The sequence below is a fragment of the Pristis pectinata genome, chromosome 20, assembly GCF_009764475.1.
Source record: "Pristis pectinata isolate sPriPec2 chromosome 20, sPriPec2.1.pri, whole genome shotgun sequence".
NCBI lineage: Eukaryota > Metazoa > Chordata > Chondrichthyes > Rhinopristiformes > Pristidae > Pristis > Pristis pectinata.
This window is the reverse complement of record NC_067424.1, coordinates 12122290-12136234: the sequence shown is the minus strand read 5'-3', so window position 1 is coordinate 12136234 and position 13945 is coordinate 12122290. Positions and strand designations below refer to the sequence as shown.

Below are 13945 nucleotides of genomic sequence, written 5' to 3'. Positions count from 1 at the left end.
TCCAAGGTTCATTGTGGATATACTCGACATCTACAACCTTCTAGGGTAGAGGATTCCCAAGAAATTTCTCCTCATTTCAATCCCAAATAATTGACCCTTTGAGCCTCTGACCCTGGTTCTAGATTCTTCAGTCAGGGGACTGGACTTAAAAATCGCAATGAAAATCAAATTAATAAAACTGCCATTTTTTCACACATGCTGAACTGCAAATCATAATGCCTTTCCAATCCCTCATACAAATATACGTATTGGGAATAGGAGCAGCCTGCTCAACCCCTCTAACTTGCTTCATCATTTAATAAATGTCTACCTTTGCCTTAAAAATATTCCAAGACTCTGGTTCCACCACACAAAGAGGAAGAGAGTTCCAATAGTCCTCTGAGAGAAAATGAAAATGCCTCATGAATGGGATATCTTTTCAGTCTGTGATTCCTAGTTCTAGATACTCCCAGAAGAGAGGAAACATTCTCTCCACATCCACCATGTCAAGACCCCTCAAAGTATTAAACGTTCTAATCAAGTCCCCTCTCTGTTCTAAACTCCAGTGGAACAAGCCCAGTCTGATCCACCTTTCCTTTTAATATAACCTGCTCATTCCAGTATTAATCCTTCTTTGAACTGCTTCCAATACTTTAATATCCTTCCTTTAATAAAAAGACCAATACTGTATACAGTATTCCAGATGTGGTCTCACCACCACCCTATAAAACTGAAGCACACCTTCCTAAAATTAAAGACCCAGCACCGATCCATGTAGAACACCAGTCGTTACATCTCGCCAACCAGAAGATGACCCACTTATGCCCACTTTGTATTTCCCGCTGGCCAGCCAATCTTCTGTCCACGCCAGTATGTTACCCCCTCCCACACTGTGAACTTTGATTTCCTACATGTGGCACCTTATCAAATGTCTTCTGAAATTCTTAGTATGTCCATTAGTTTCCTTTTATCAGCAGCACATATTATTCATCAAAGTACTTCAATTAATTGAAGGGGAAATCAAGGTAGACCACAAAACCATGTTGATTTTGCCTAATTACTTTGAAAATTTGTAATTGTCAGGCTGCAATGTCTTTAGTAATTGTACCTAACATTTTCCCTCTGACAGACATTAAGCTAAATGGCTTGTAGCTTTCTATCTCCCGCCTTCTAAAATCAACCATTTCATTCACTATTTTCCACTCTTAAGAAACCTGCCCAAATTATGAAAAATTAAAACCAGTACATCAACCATCCCACTACTCAGTTCTTTTAAGACCCCGGGATGAAGTCCCTCAGGACCCTCAAAGGATCCTTGAGGGCGGTATCAAATCCATTGTTGGAGTCCTCACCTTCATTTGCAAGATTCACAGTGGTACAGACATGACTGTGAGAAAGGGGCAGGCAGTTGCATTGAATGGCGCTGGCCAATTGGCAATGGTCATATTCCTGCTTCAATCTCTTGACCTCATCTTGGTCAGGGTCACAAGGCGGACCTCTGAGTTGCCCATCCCCCTCCTTCACACCAGAGATCAGGAGCACAATACATCCAGAAAATGAAGACTACCTTTTCAAACAACAATGTAAATCAAAAAACCTGCAGATGCTGGATATCTGAAATAAAAACAGAAAACACTTTGAAACACTCAGCAGGTCAGGCAGCGTCTGTGGAAAGAGAAACAGAGTGAACGTTTCAGGTTTGAGATCTTTGTCAGAACTGGGAAAGAGTTCTGATGAAAGGTCTCAGACCTGAAGCATTAACAATTTGTTGCCACACAGTACCTCTAAAGTTATAAATTATCCCAAGACCACTTCAGAAAAAAGTATATTGAAACACAGTCTGTGTACATGCAAAATACAGACACCTGGGTTGCAAGCGTTTAAAAAAAATCTAAAGCAATGCCTTAAAGAGTCAAATGATCTCCTTCTGTGTCTGAAGGAAATATTAAAAAGATGGACTCAGTCTGTTTTTATCTGTTCTGTCCCAATGCTGCATATCTGTTAACTCATTCCGCTGCATCCTCCGAAGTAATGTAAACTGTCTCAATATTTCTCCTTTACCTCACACTGAGTGAACCCATGCTGGGCCCTTTCTACTGTTTCAAGCTCCTTCCAAATGCATCCATTCATCTAAGTTGGGCTTTCTGAATAGATTCACCATTGTGTACTGGTTTTAATGTTTCTTACATTTTGCCCGTGAACCCCAATGTTCCATTACAGAGCTGTACCTCAGTCTTTGACTTTGCTTTATTCCCACCACAGTGAGGACTCTCTAGCCCCTTCTTTGAATTGCAAGTCAACCTTTTGTTGTATATGCAACTAAATCAGTTGAATTCAGCCTTGAAAATGTTCAGTTATTCTACCATAACCACAGCTTTTCAGGGAGTAAATTCTAAATTTCAGTCTTGCAGAAAGACTGACATCACCGGATAAAGACCCCACCCACCCGGGTCATTCTCTCTTCTCTCCTCTCCCATCAGGCAGAAGATACTGGAGCCTGAGGACACATACCACCAGGCTCAAGAACAGTTTCTATCCCACGGTGATAAGACTATTGAACAGTTCCCTGATACGATGAGATGGACTCTTGACCTCACAATCTACCTTGTTTGACCTTGCACCTTATTATCTACCTGCAATGCACTTCCCTGTAGCTGTGACACTTTACTCTGTATCCTGTTATTGTTTTTATCCTGTACTTCCTCAATGCACTGTGTACTAACTCAATGTATCTGCACTGTGTAATGAATTGATCTGCACATACGGTATGCAAGACAAGTTTCTCACTGTACCTCGGTACAAGTGACAATAATAAACCAATACCAATACCAATAAAGCCCGTGACTTCTGATTGTGACAATTCTAATCTTGTGCTCCTTGTTTCAGACTCCGTTCTTGCTGACTCCCAGTCCGCTGCTCTCTAGCATACACTTCTGGAGTACTCTTAGTCCTGTGGCCACTCTCAGTCCAGCCCGGTTGACAGGAACCAGCACTTTATTTCAAGTAAGTATTGGAGGTGGAGTCTCTTGGTTGATTGAATTGTGAATATTTAAAGCTGTGACATTGCTGGTAGCTAAATGGAAAGACGTACCACCTGAAACATACATTGCCCTAACACCCCAGGCCAGACTACTCAATGCCGACGGATCAGTTCTGAATCGGTGTGTACCAATTGCCCCTCTTGTCTTAGCAAGAGGACCACATGTCCCTATTTGCAACATGAGGACTAGAGGAGATTATTTAGCTTCTCAAGACTGTAAAATCTTACCAGATAGTTAACTGTGCATCAGGACTGTGATGTGGATGGTTCTTATGCAGGGTTTCAACCTGAAACGTCGACAATTCCTCTCCTCCCACAGATGTTGCATGACCCACTGAGTTCCTCCAGCAGATTGTTGGTTAGATTAGTAATGTTGTTTGATGGATATTGGTTGGCATACAGACGTGTCCGCTTCTGGTCTTTGAGTGAAACTTTAAGATTTTCTACATCCATGCAAGTGGAATCATGACACATTGTTTTAATGTTCCATCCAGTACATGAAATATGAGTGCATGATAAAGAGAAGGTCAATCTGGAATATTATTTACAATAAAATTGCAAGGGGACACAGGCTGAAATTAGTGAAAGGTTAAAGTGGGACTGATATCAGGAAATATCAGGTAAGTACGCCAAGCTTGAATCTGTGACTTGAATAGCCACGTGTTAGTATAGGTCTAGCCTAAGATGCCAGGCATATCATAAGGTGGGCCATTGTTGCCTTTGAGTCAGAAGGTGGTGAGTGATGGTTTCTTGAGATGTATATAATCAAGGTTGAAACTTGAGTGCAGAGCTCCATAGTGACTATCGATCTGGTTTGAACACTCAAGTCCTGCATTGTTGAGGGAGTGCAGTACTGTTGTGGGTGCAGTCTTTTGACTGACATGTGAAACTGATTTTCCTGAAGCTCTATGCTGATCTGCAGAACACCTGTTCTTTGGTCATGGGGCAAGACTCTTCAACTCACAAAATTAATCCAAGATACAGCCTTCAGATTTCATTATATTGCCCACATCAAATTTTGTTTGGAAATGCACCTGTGATACTTTACTACATTAAAGGTTCTTTATAAATGCATGTTCCTGTTGAAGATGTAAATTTAAAAATATGCATACCAAGAATGCATGCATCGTAATTGTTTTTTTTCTTTTAGTTTCCTAACATAGCCAACAGCCACATGCAGATCCCATTCTCAAGTGTGGATGGCTCTTCAACTCCAGCCTCCCTGTCTCCAGATCTTCAAAAGGCCTAATCAGGGAGCACACGACTCAAGAATTCGCTTTGACAAGGCTACAAGAGGATCTGCCACATTAAGACTGTGAGGTCCTGTGGTGACAACTGCCAATATAAACTGAAGTTTCTGGCAACCTAGTCTTTGAGAGTTCTCCACTGGCAGCAGTGATCAGGAAGGATGGGCCTTAACCCTGAACAGTGCTGGATGCTGATGTAACTAAAGCAACAACAATATCCATGTTACTTCTTTCTGAATTTGATTTGGAATCCACTGCTTTTACTTATTCCACTTATTCGAACAGTGAAATTGTTTGATGGCTTATCAATGCAAGTGATAGGAGGTAGACAACTTTTGCATATCTCGAGATTTCAGTGACACTATACCTGTGCCAAATTCCTTTATTTTGTTTGGAAGCTCCTCCTGTATAGACCTTGCATGTAGGTTTGAGGAACTTATATCCAAGGAGCCAGTGACGTGTACTTAGATCTGTGTTGCTGCTTTTAACTTCCATTCACTCACGATTTAATGGGTTTTAGGGAGGAAGATCATGGATAACTGGAAGACAAGGAGCAGTTCATATCCAGCTCTCTTATTGACTGAGCTGCAAGCATTGTTATTCAATCTTGGGTACGCAACTGACTTCAGGAGACTGGACATATGCCCAATGACACATCATTGCTGCGGCTCCCCTCTACAGATCTGTCTGATGTTCATTATTTAGACCCCATGCCTTTAAGAATTAGAGCTGACAAACTGGTGCCTGTCTGGAGTCTGCATGATATATATGACAGATGATACGATCACATGCTGAGCTCCTTCTGCTCATTGACTTGGGGCCTGCTGTGAGCGCGATCACTTGGTAATTCATGAATGCCACTCAGGAGCAGATGGCTAAACTTGCTGTGCAAGGCTGGAGAATTCCGTTTGCCAAATAACCAATGGAAGTTTGCACTGTAGATCTGGTAGATTTGAAAAGTAGAATATCATGCCAAGTTCCTAGTAACAGCATTAGTTTCATGGAATAAAAGCAGAAACTACTGGAGGTATTCAACAGGTCAAGAGCATCTATAGAGAGAGAGAGAGAGAGAGAGAGAGAGAGAGAGAGAGAGAGAGAGAGAGAGAGAGAGAGAGAGAGAGAGAGAGAGAGAGAGAGAGAGAGAGAGAGAGAGAGAGAGAGAGAGGAGAGAGGGAGGAGAGGGAGGGAGGGAGGGAGGGAGGGAGGGAGGGAGGGAGGGAGGGAGGGAGGGAGAGAGAACCAAATGCTCAGTCTTCAAGTCGATGACCTTTTATTAGATCAAACATTCTTGATCTGTCCCTCTCCCTCCACAGATGCTGCTGAGTTGTTGAGTATTTTTAGCATTTTCATTTTTCAACATTTCTTAATATTTACAGTATTTTGTTTCTGATTCATTAACTTCATCTTCTGCTCCCTTGCTCTCCTGCTATTTGATGTGCCTATTCATCCACCTGCCACTGTCACAATAGGTTCCTCCCTCCATCTATCCTTGAGTGCATTTATGCTCCATCCCCAGTGTCCCCACACTTCCATCTCTCTCCTTTGTGCATCTATTCTTACGTCTTCCCTTCCCTTCTTTGTGTGTTTGCCCCTCTATTTGCAATCCTACTATGTGTTCTCCTCCTTTTCTGATACAGTGCACCCCTCCCTCTATCTGGGATCTTTCAATGCATTTATCCCTCCACTGTGAATCACAGAATGTGTTGATTATTTTACCCCTTGCCTTTCATAGTCTATGCTGATTCCTCCTCTGCCTGTTCAAAAGATAGATTTTAAAATACTCTGAGTTCAAACAACCGGTTCAAGGGATAAGCTAATATTGTGTGAGGGAGTAGTGTGAAAGTTTGAAGCCATTTTTCAAAACCATCACTCTTCAAAGCGGTTCCTATTGCCACATTTGACCTGGATGGGTAGAATCTCCTTATTTGCAGCAATATTTTTCTATAGGCTGCAGGACATTTACCAAGAGTGATTTGGTGTGAGTTTTTTGCACAGTCTCTGAATCCTTCCAAGCAGAGAATGAATCCGGCCTCTCTCCATGGTGGGATAATTGTAACATTCTGCTGGCTTCCTTTTTTCTATGATACATGGTTGTGTGTTAAAAGGAAACAAAAAGGGATTAATTAATCAAATGATTTTAATGGCATTTTATCAATTAAGGTACTGAATGATGCTTTCGTGAAGCCTAGGCCTATTGCTATCCAAGGATGGAATAATAAATAGTCTCCATCTACAGTGTAGGACATCCATCGTCCCAATGGCCCTAACTTCAAGTGGTCGCAACCTGTCTGACTAAGTCTTGTCCCATTCAATCCAAATCTTTAAACAATCCTTGAAAGATGTTGCTTGCCCTTGTTTGTTGGGATGATGATACTGTGTCATGGAATGGGATGTTAAACCAAGTTCCATTCTGCTCATTTGGATTCAAAAGGATAGAAAAGGTCCCATAGACACAATGTGAAGAAGAGCATGGAGTTGCCCCAGTCCCTTGGCCAACGTTCCTCCCTCTAAGCATGGAAGCTAAAATAACAAACAAACTGATTGTTCATCTCATTGCTCTTTGTTAGAGGCTACAGGTACAAAAAAATTGCCTAATCAACCCACAAAACTGCTGGGGCTGCACTTCACCAAGAATCAACCATGTAAAAGCACTTTTGAGCACGGTATCAAAGCAAGTGTCATCAATATTGAAGGGGTCATCCAGTCCAACTAAATCCAAAAGATACTGAAATCGGAATTGGGCGGATGCTGTTGGGATGTGAGGATGGCAGACTAACTGTGTTGGGAGCAATTCAGAACAATTTCTGATCCAACCAACTTTGCGAGCAAGAAGCATCTACTGATTCCATTGACAGCAACGAATTGTGTGCTGAAGATGTGATTGAATTTTTTGATTTGAATGTCCCTTTATCACTCACTAATGAACTTATGGAAGAGAGCTAGCTGGCTGGCCAAGGCTGGAGTAAGGATGAAGGGACATTGGAGGTGGTCAAGCAATTATCAATGAACTAAGGAGTGAGCTAAGCTGGTGGAGAGTAAGTACCAGTAACCTGCTCGAAGTTGAACCTTTTCCTTGGCTTCTTGTGAGCTAGACTGAGCAGGCAGGACCCTCCTTTCGTAAAGAACTATCGAAATGCTTTAATCTGGCTCTCACTCAGAATGTGAGCCACTATTTTGCAGTTCTACTTGTTTCGCAATCAGTAGATTGGAAAACTCTCTTCTGAATTCTGTGGATTTTGGGACTAAGATCTTTCCTAATACTCAAACACAGAAGAAACAGAAAACGTTAGAGAGCTGTGAAATTAACCACTTCGGATTCCATCTGTGCCATTTTCAACATTGCACATGGCTGTAATGATTGTGAATGAGATGTCTACAACACATTCACATTACTTACACTGAACATTTATTGGAATCTTTCAGAACAAACAACTTCAGAGCAGAAGATTCAGGAATAAATGGAGGAAAAAAATAGTTTTAAAAAAGACTTTTTTGGTGTCTGGTTTACTTTTTAAGAATTTATAAAAACATAAACATTTACTCAAGAGATGGAAATGGAAACTGGTGCTAGGAACAACCAGGAAGGAACAGAAGAAAATGTTACTAAAGACAACAATGGAGATTGAGTTCTGGAATTGGCCACTATCTAATAACAAGAGCCTTGTGAAGGTTTCTTTGAACCAAGAGCTTTGTGAAGCCACTGTTGGATGTAGTGGGATGATATCATAGTGAAATTGACAGTTAAACTGAATTTTGGCACTATGCGATTGGTTGCCATCTACAATGGAAAGCACCACTGCTGTGGTCAGTCATCCAAAGGAATCTAGGAATCACCAGGAATTATCTCCTAGACACCGCTGTGAATGGTATAAAAGGGAAAACAAAAAAAAGTGGGTTATTTTTGCATTTTCGTTGCAGAATTTCCTTTTTTAGTTACAATACTCTCGGAAAGATTTTGGAAAAAAGGGCTGTCTCGCTGAACACTGCTGTCCAGAGGCGGGATTGAAACCTCTGCAATGCACCCAACCAGAGCTGGTTTCCCTCTGTCTGAGAAGGATTCCTCTTAAATAGTACAGAAGCAATCTATTGCAAGCACTGACACCATCCTTCCCAACAGTACAAAAACTATGTCATTTGCAAGACTGGGCAACAGCTGCCTACCATCTTCTTGGCCAAAGGTGGGTGACCTTCAATAGCCTTAAACCTGGAAAGAAAGTACTTTGGATGTTTATTTTTCTTTTAATATAATTGAGAGATCAACTGAAAAGATTATGAGACACTGGTGTGTCTGCAGTGACGTTCTTCTACAAGATTTCTATGGTATTTGGATTTCAAAGGGAAAAGTCTTAAAATGTTCATGTTTATTGAGTTTTTTAGAAATCTAAAATGTGTAAAGAGCCATGCATTATTACATCTATGAAACTGAACAGTTATTTGACCAAACAGGGCTTATTTGATATGGATTAACCTCCATTTATTGAGAACCAGTCTTGGGCTTTTAGTGATCAGAGCATGTTGGCACTACAGTTATTGATTCTTTATACCTTCAGACTGGCTGGTGATTTGTGGAATTCTGTACATAGGTGCTGTTTAACTACATAGTTATTGTAAAGGTGTAATGCATTTAATTTTAAATTACGTTCACACCTCTGCCATATATGGAACCTAGGGGTTGAAATTATACTCTGTGACATTGGAATTGGATTTATTTACATGAATCCCCTTTGTGATTCTCCTTTGGCCATTCTTTTAGCACAATTACATTGATAAAGGAGGCACTCTTGTGCATAACTGACTACTTGAGGGATCTGTCCAATTAGTCCCATTCCCCAACCACTTCAGTTCCCATTTTCTTTCCATCTCAAGGTCCCATTTAAAAGTCAACATGCAATCTATTTCCACCAATTTTTATTTTATCATGATCACATCACAAATAGAGGTTACTCAGTGCATAGCACCTGTGCCAACTCTCCAAGAGATTTATCCAATTATTCAGCATCTCCAGACCACACCATAACTGCTGAGTGGAATATAGCATATGGGTCTGGTGTCTCTTTTGATGGAAGTGTGTACAGTGGTTCCCCGGGTTACGAATGACCTGATATATGGAAATCCAACTTTATACAAATTCTCCCATGCATTTTTAAAACATTCTTCAAGATTCTAATAAGTATAGCAAAATGTTTCATGGTTTTCATTAATGACTGATACAGTATATATTCCATTAATTTAATTATGGTCAGTGTTAGGGTGATTATTCAATGAAATAAAAGAATTATAGCAAGTGTACTGAGAGCGATATGATGGGGGTTACTATAGAAAACAGCCGTTTATAACTTACGGAGAAATTGGTTTATAGACAGTTCTCAGGAATGGAACCGTTATGTAACCCAGGGGCTGCCTGTATTTAGGATTACAGCAAAGTTTCACCAGTTTGACTGCAACGGAGAAATTGAGCTTGGTGCTCTTATACTCTTCAGAGTTTAGAAGAATGAGGTGCTATCTCCTTCCAGGGTTTGAGATGACAGATTCAGGGATGCTGTTTTCCTGCCCTGGATGCCTAAAACCAGGGGTCACAATTTTAGAACAAGGATTTAGATAGTCTGGATTGAGATGAGAAGAAATTTCTTCACCGTGAGAGTAGTGTATCTTTCAATTCTCCTGGCAAGAAGGTAATGGACACTTGGCCACTAAGTATATTCAAGACAGAGATTTATAGATTTCTGGATATTAAGAATGTTAAGGAGTATGGGACAAGGTGGCAAAATAGTGCCAGTGTAAAAGATTGCCCGTGATTTTATTGAGTGGCAGAGTTGACGTAAGGGGCTGAATTGCATACTCTTCTTCCAATGTCCCATGCTCTTATAACCCACTGCTTTTCTTTTCAAAACAATCCCATTATCTCTCCCACAGTTCTCCCCTTTAAATTCTCCACTCCAAGGAGAACAATCCCAACTTCTCCAGTCTCAGCAAGTAACCTTGTCTTTGGTCTCTGATGTCACACAGAGTTCAACCCCTTTGGGTTCATTGTTTGTGGACTAACTTTTCTGGTCAATGTTTGAAACAGGGCGAAAATTCAATGCAATCAATCAGTGAAACTACACTTACAGGGACATGGGTTGTGTAGTTGTTTACTGTTTTCTGTGATCTGAGTGGTGTAGATATTATCCCTTTACCTTTTGGGCCCAAGTTGGAATCTGATCTAGTCTAACGCAATTTTGATGATTTTTCCCTGGTGTATGTGCTAATTAAACTGGGTCCAGTAGGTGAATGTCTACAATGCAAAAATTGCAAACATATATTACACTAATCTCAAGGATTTCTTGCATGGGGACAAGAAACTGTCACACTAATTTGGTAAAGATGTCCTGAGCATTGGGGCAGAGCTTTATTCTGCATATAACCTGCTGTATACATGACCCTGGAATGATCAACTGTACTTACCCAACCTTGATGTACCTCATTGTTTTAGAGAACACTTTAGCAAAAATAATGACAAAATATTGTTTTGTGCACTGTACAGTGGTGTAATAGGCCAAGAAAGCAATTTGGCTCACGTGACAAATTAGAAAGAAGCAAAAAGTTAAAGCCTTATTATTGATCATTGACCTTTCATTGATAATGGCCCAAAATGTTGAAGCTTTGTGCTTCAAAATAAATCTGTTCCCCTTCTTATGCAGTTAGACAGCAAAAATAAGAATAAGAAACTTACCCAGAGTAGTGGTGGCTGTAAAAGTGACTGCATTTCCTAAGTTTGGGTCCATGTGGCGCAATAAAAAGTGTGACTAAATGTCACTGCATTTGCTATCTGAGCCTATAGTTCAGGATGCCAGCAATGCCTCATTTGCTTCTCAGATGGACATAAAAGATCCCATGAGAATTTTTTAAACAAGGATAGGGAAAGTGCCTCCAATCAATATTAATTTTGCAAACAACAGCACTTTTATTAGAGAAAAATCCAACCAATCAGGTCATTATCTAATTGTTTTGGGACCTTATTGTGCGCAGACTGGCTGCCATACTTACAGTATAACACTGACTGCACTTCTTTGAGAAGTGCGGAAGATACAAGGGCTTCTTCCCGGTGGAGTAAAAATGCCACATTCGTGCAAGAGAGGGCGCTGTAGTGAGGTTGGAGCTGAATGGAGCTCCATTCTGATCATAATGAGCCAATACCCAGACTGGCCTATAAATTAGAATATTTTCCATTTCTGGAGCTCTTCACCACCGCACTAATGAGGAGAAAATGCTACTCATCCCGCCCACTGTCAGCAGGAAGACAGAATGGTTAAAACAGAGATAAAAGTGATCATTTGTTCACTGTTTGTTTTGATTGGGTTTCTGACTCTTGCATTGTTAATATAAGGGGGTGACTTCTCTTTCTACTTTTTAAAGTTATTTGCTGAAGAAAGCTAACAGTTAAAGGTTACTGCAAATTCAGCATCATTTAAAGCAACAAGCTTTTAAGCCCACAAGGAAAATGTTTTAACCAGGACTGTGGTTAAATATTGTTCTGGTCACCACCAGTTGGTTGAGATTTCTGGAGACACAAGAGACTGCAGATGCTGGAATCTGGAGCAATGAGCAATCTGCTGGAGGAACTCAGCAAGTCAAGCAGCATCTGTAGAGGGAAGGGAATTGTTGACGTTTCGGGTCGAAACCCTGCGTCGGTTGATGCAAAATGACCCGCAACATCGACAGTTCGTTCTGCCCCCCACAGATGCTGCCTGACCCACTCAGTTCCTCCAGCAGATTTTTTTGTTGGTTGAAATTTCTTGTTGTTTATAGATTTCTAGATGTTTTCTCACACAGTATTGCTCAGGATGATGGAAGAGGGCTTTGGCTGCTCAATATTCAATGCATTATCCCTCTCATTTCCCTTGAAAGTAAGAATGATCAAGAGTTTATCATCCACAGGCTTTTGAAGAATTGTTTCAACCAGCCCAGTTCAGTTGTTTTGTAAACACTAACACGAAGAGGCATATTCCTTGCTTAACTCTGTGTTTTATGTATACTATTTTACATTACTGTTCGTTGTGGCTTAGTGGTCAGCACTCTTGCTGCTGATGCTGTAGGTCATTGTTCAAGCCAATCCAAAGACTTGACGTCATAATCCAGAATGCAGTACAATGATATTCCTGCACCTTCAGAGAGGCTGGGCATTGACATGGGACATTGGCTGAGGCCCTTTCTGCTCTCAGGTAGATGTAACCAGACTAACTCCTGAGATGAGGGATTGTCCTATCAAGAGAGGTTGGACAGTTTGAGTTGGTATTCCTTGGAGTTTAGAAGAATGAGGGGTGACCTTATTCAAACTTATAAAATCCCAAGGGGACTTGACAGGGTAGATGTTGTGATGCTTATACCAGAGTCTGGAACAATGGAACATAATTACATGATAAGGGGCTCCTCATTTAAAACTGAGGTGCATAGGAATTCCTTCTCTCAGAAGGTAGTGAATCTCTGGAATTCTCTGCCTCTGAGGGTGGTGGAGATCAGATCATTAGATATATTTAAGGTGGAGATGGATAAACGTTTTGAAAGATAAGAGAATTGAGGGCTATGCGGAACTGGAACAGAAGAGGAGGTGAGGCCAGCATAGATCAGCCATGTTGAATGCAGAGCAGGCTTGAGTGGCCAGGTAGCCTTCTCCTGCTCCTGTTTCCTTGTGTTCTTGTGTGTAACAAAGAAAGGACAGTGTCATTATGAAGAGCAGATGGAGTTTGCTATGCATCTTGGCTAAAGTATTGTTCAACTAGCACCATTAAAAACACATGAGCTGGTTGTTGTAATTCTGCTGTTTATAGGGTCTTGAGAGCAAAATGTGTTCCTTACTTACGTACGTTACTGGCTATAGAGTGCTATTGAGGTGCTGAAAGAAGTTGATGAAATATAAGTTCTTTACAATTACAGCAGCTAGATATGTTAGCAATGAAGTAAAGATAATTTTAGGATGAAGGCCAGCTTCATTTAACTATTTATTCATTCATGGGCCGTGAGCAACAGTGGCTATGCCAGTGTTTATTGTCTATCCCTAATTTATCTAAATTGTGTGGATTGCCAGATCTTCTAAGAAGGCTAAGAGTCAACTACATCGCCCTGGGTCTGGGGTCCAATATAGATATGGATGGCAGAATTTCTAGTGAAGCCACTACATTTATAAGGCCGAATTTGGGCTCAATAAGAGTCATTACTCTCTGTTAAATTCAAACTCCACTTACTCACCTACCCACAGGTCTGAGGTCTCCACAAATTGAAGATTTAATCTCTGCTATAAACAATCCTAGACAAAAGTCATGGAGGTGATAAATGAAAAAAAATTGGTGGGAAAAGAAAAGCCTTTTTGATTATTTAGATTGATTTTTTGATTTGATGAGTCGTCAATAGTCAATTACTCAGATAATGATGAATTTTTGCTAATGAGTGGCAAGGGAAAGACTAGTGCAATGTAGATTGATGTTCATGTAACTAATGTCAGGAGCATGGGAAATGACCTGAGATGTGATCATATGATAACTCCTATAGTAATGTATCCAATCACAACTGACAGTCCTATTCTCTCCCCCTCTTGAAGCTACTTGTATTTACCACTCCTTCTGAGTAAACTTCCTTGATATGCATTTGTACTATCCCTTCACAGTCTTTGAAAAATTACGAGTTTGAATCCAGCAATTTTATT

The 13945-nt window shown here is 40.6% G+C and overlaps 1 protein-coding gene across 4 annotated transcripts in view; it reads left to right on the top strand.

Moving 5' to 3' along the window:
• The window catches only part of LOC127580769 (ETS domain-containing protein Elk-4-like), a 35544-nt gene extending 30219 nt beyond the window's left edge, over positions 1 to 5325 (top strand). For all 4 annotated transcript variants that reach the window (XM_052034606.1, XM_052034607.1, XM_052034605.1 and 1 more), the window contains 2 exons: positions 2866 to 2982; positions 4170 to 5325. In XM_052034606.1, coding sequence (XP_051890566.1) covers positions 2866 to 2982; positions 4170 to 4268 — 216 coding nt within the window. In that variant the 3' untranslated portion in view covers positions 4269 to 5325. The remainder of the gene's footprint in view (positions 1 to 2865; positions 2983 to 4169) is intronic.
• The last annotated feature ends 8620 nt before the right edge of the window (positions 5326 to 13945 follow it).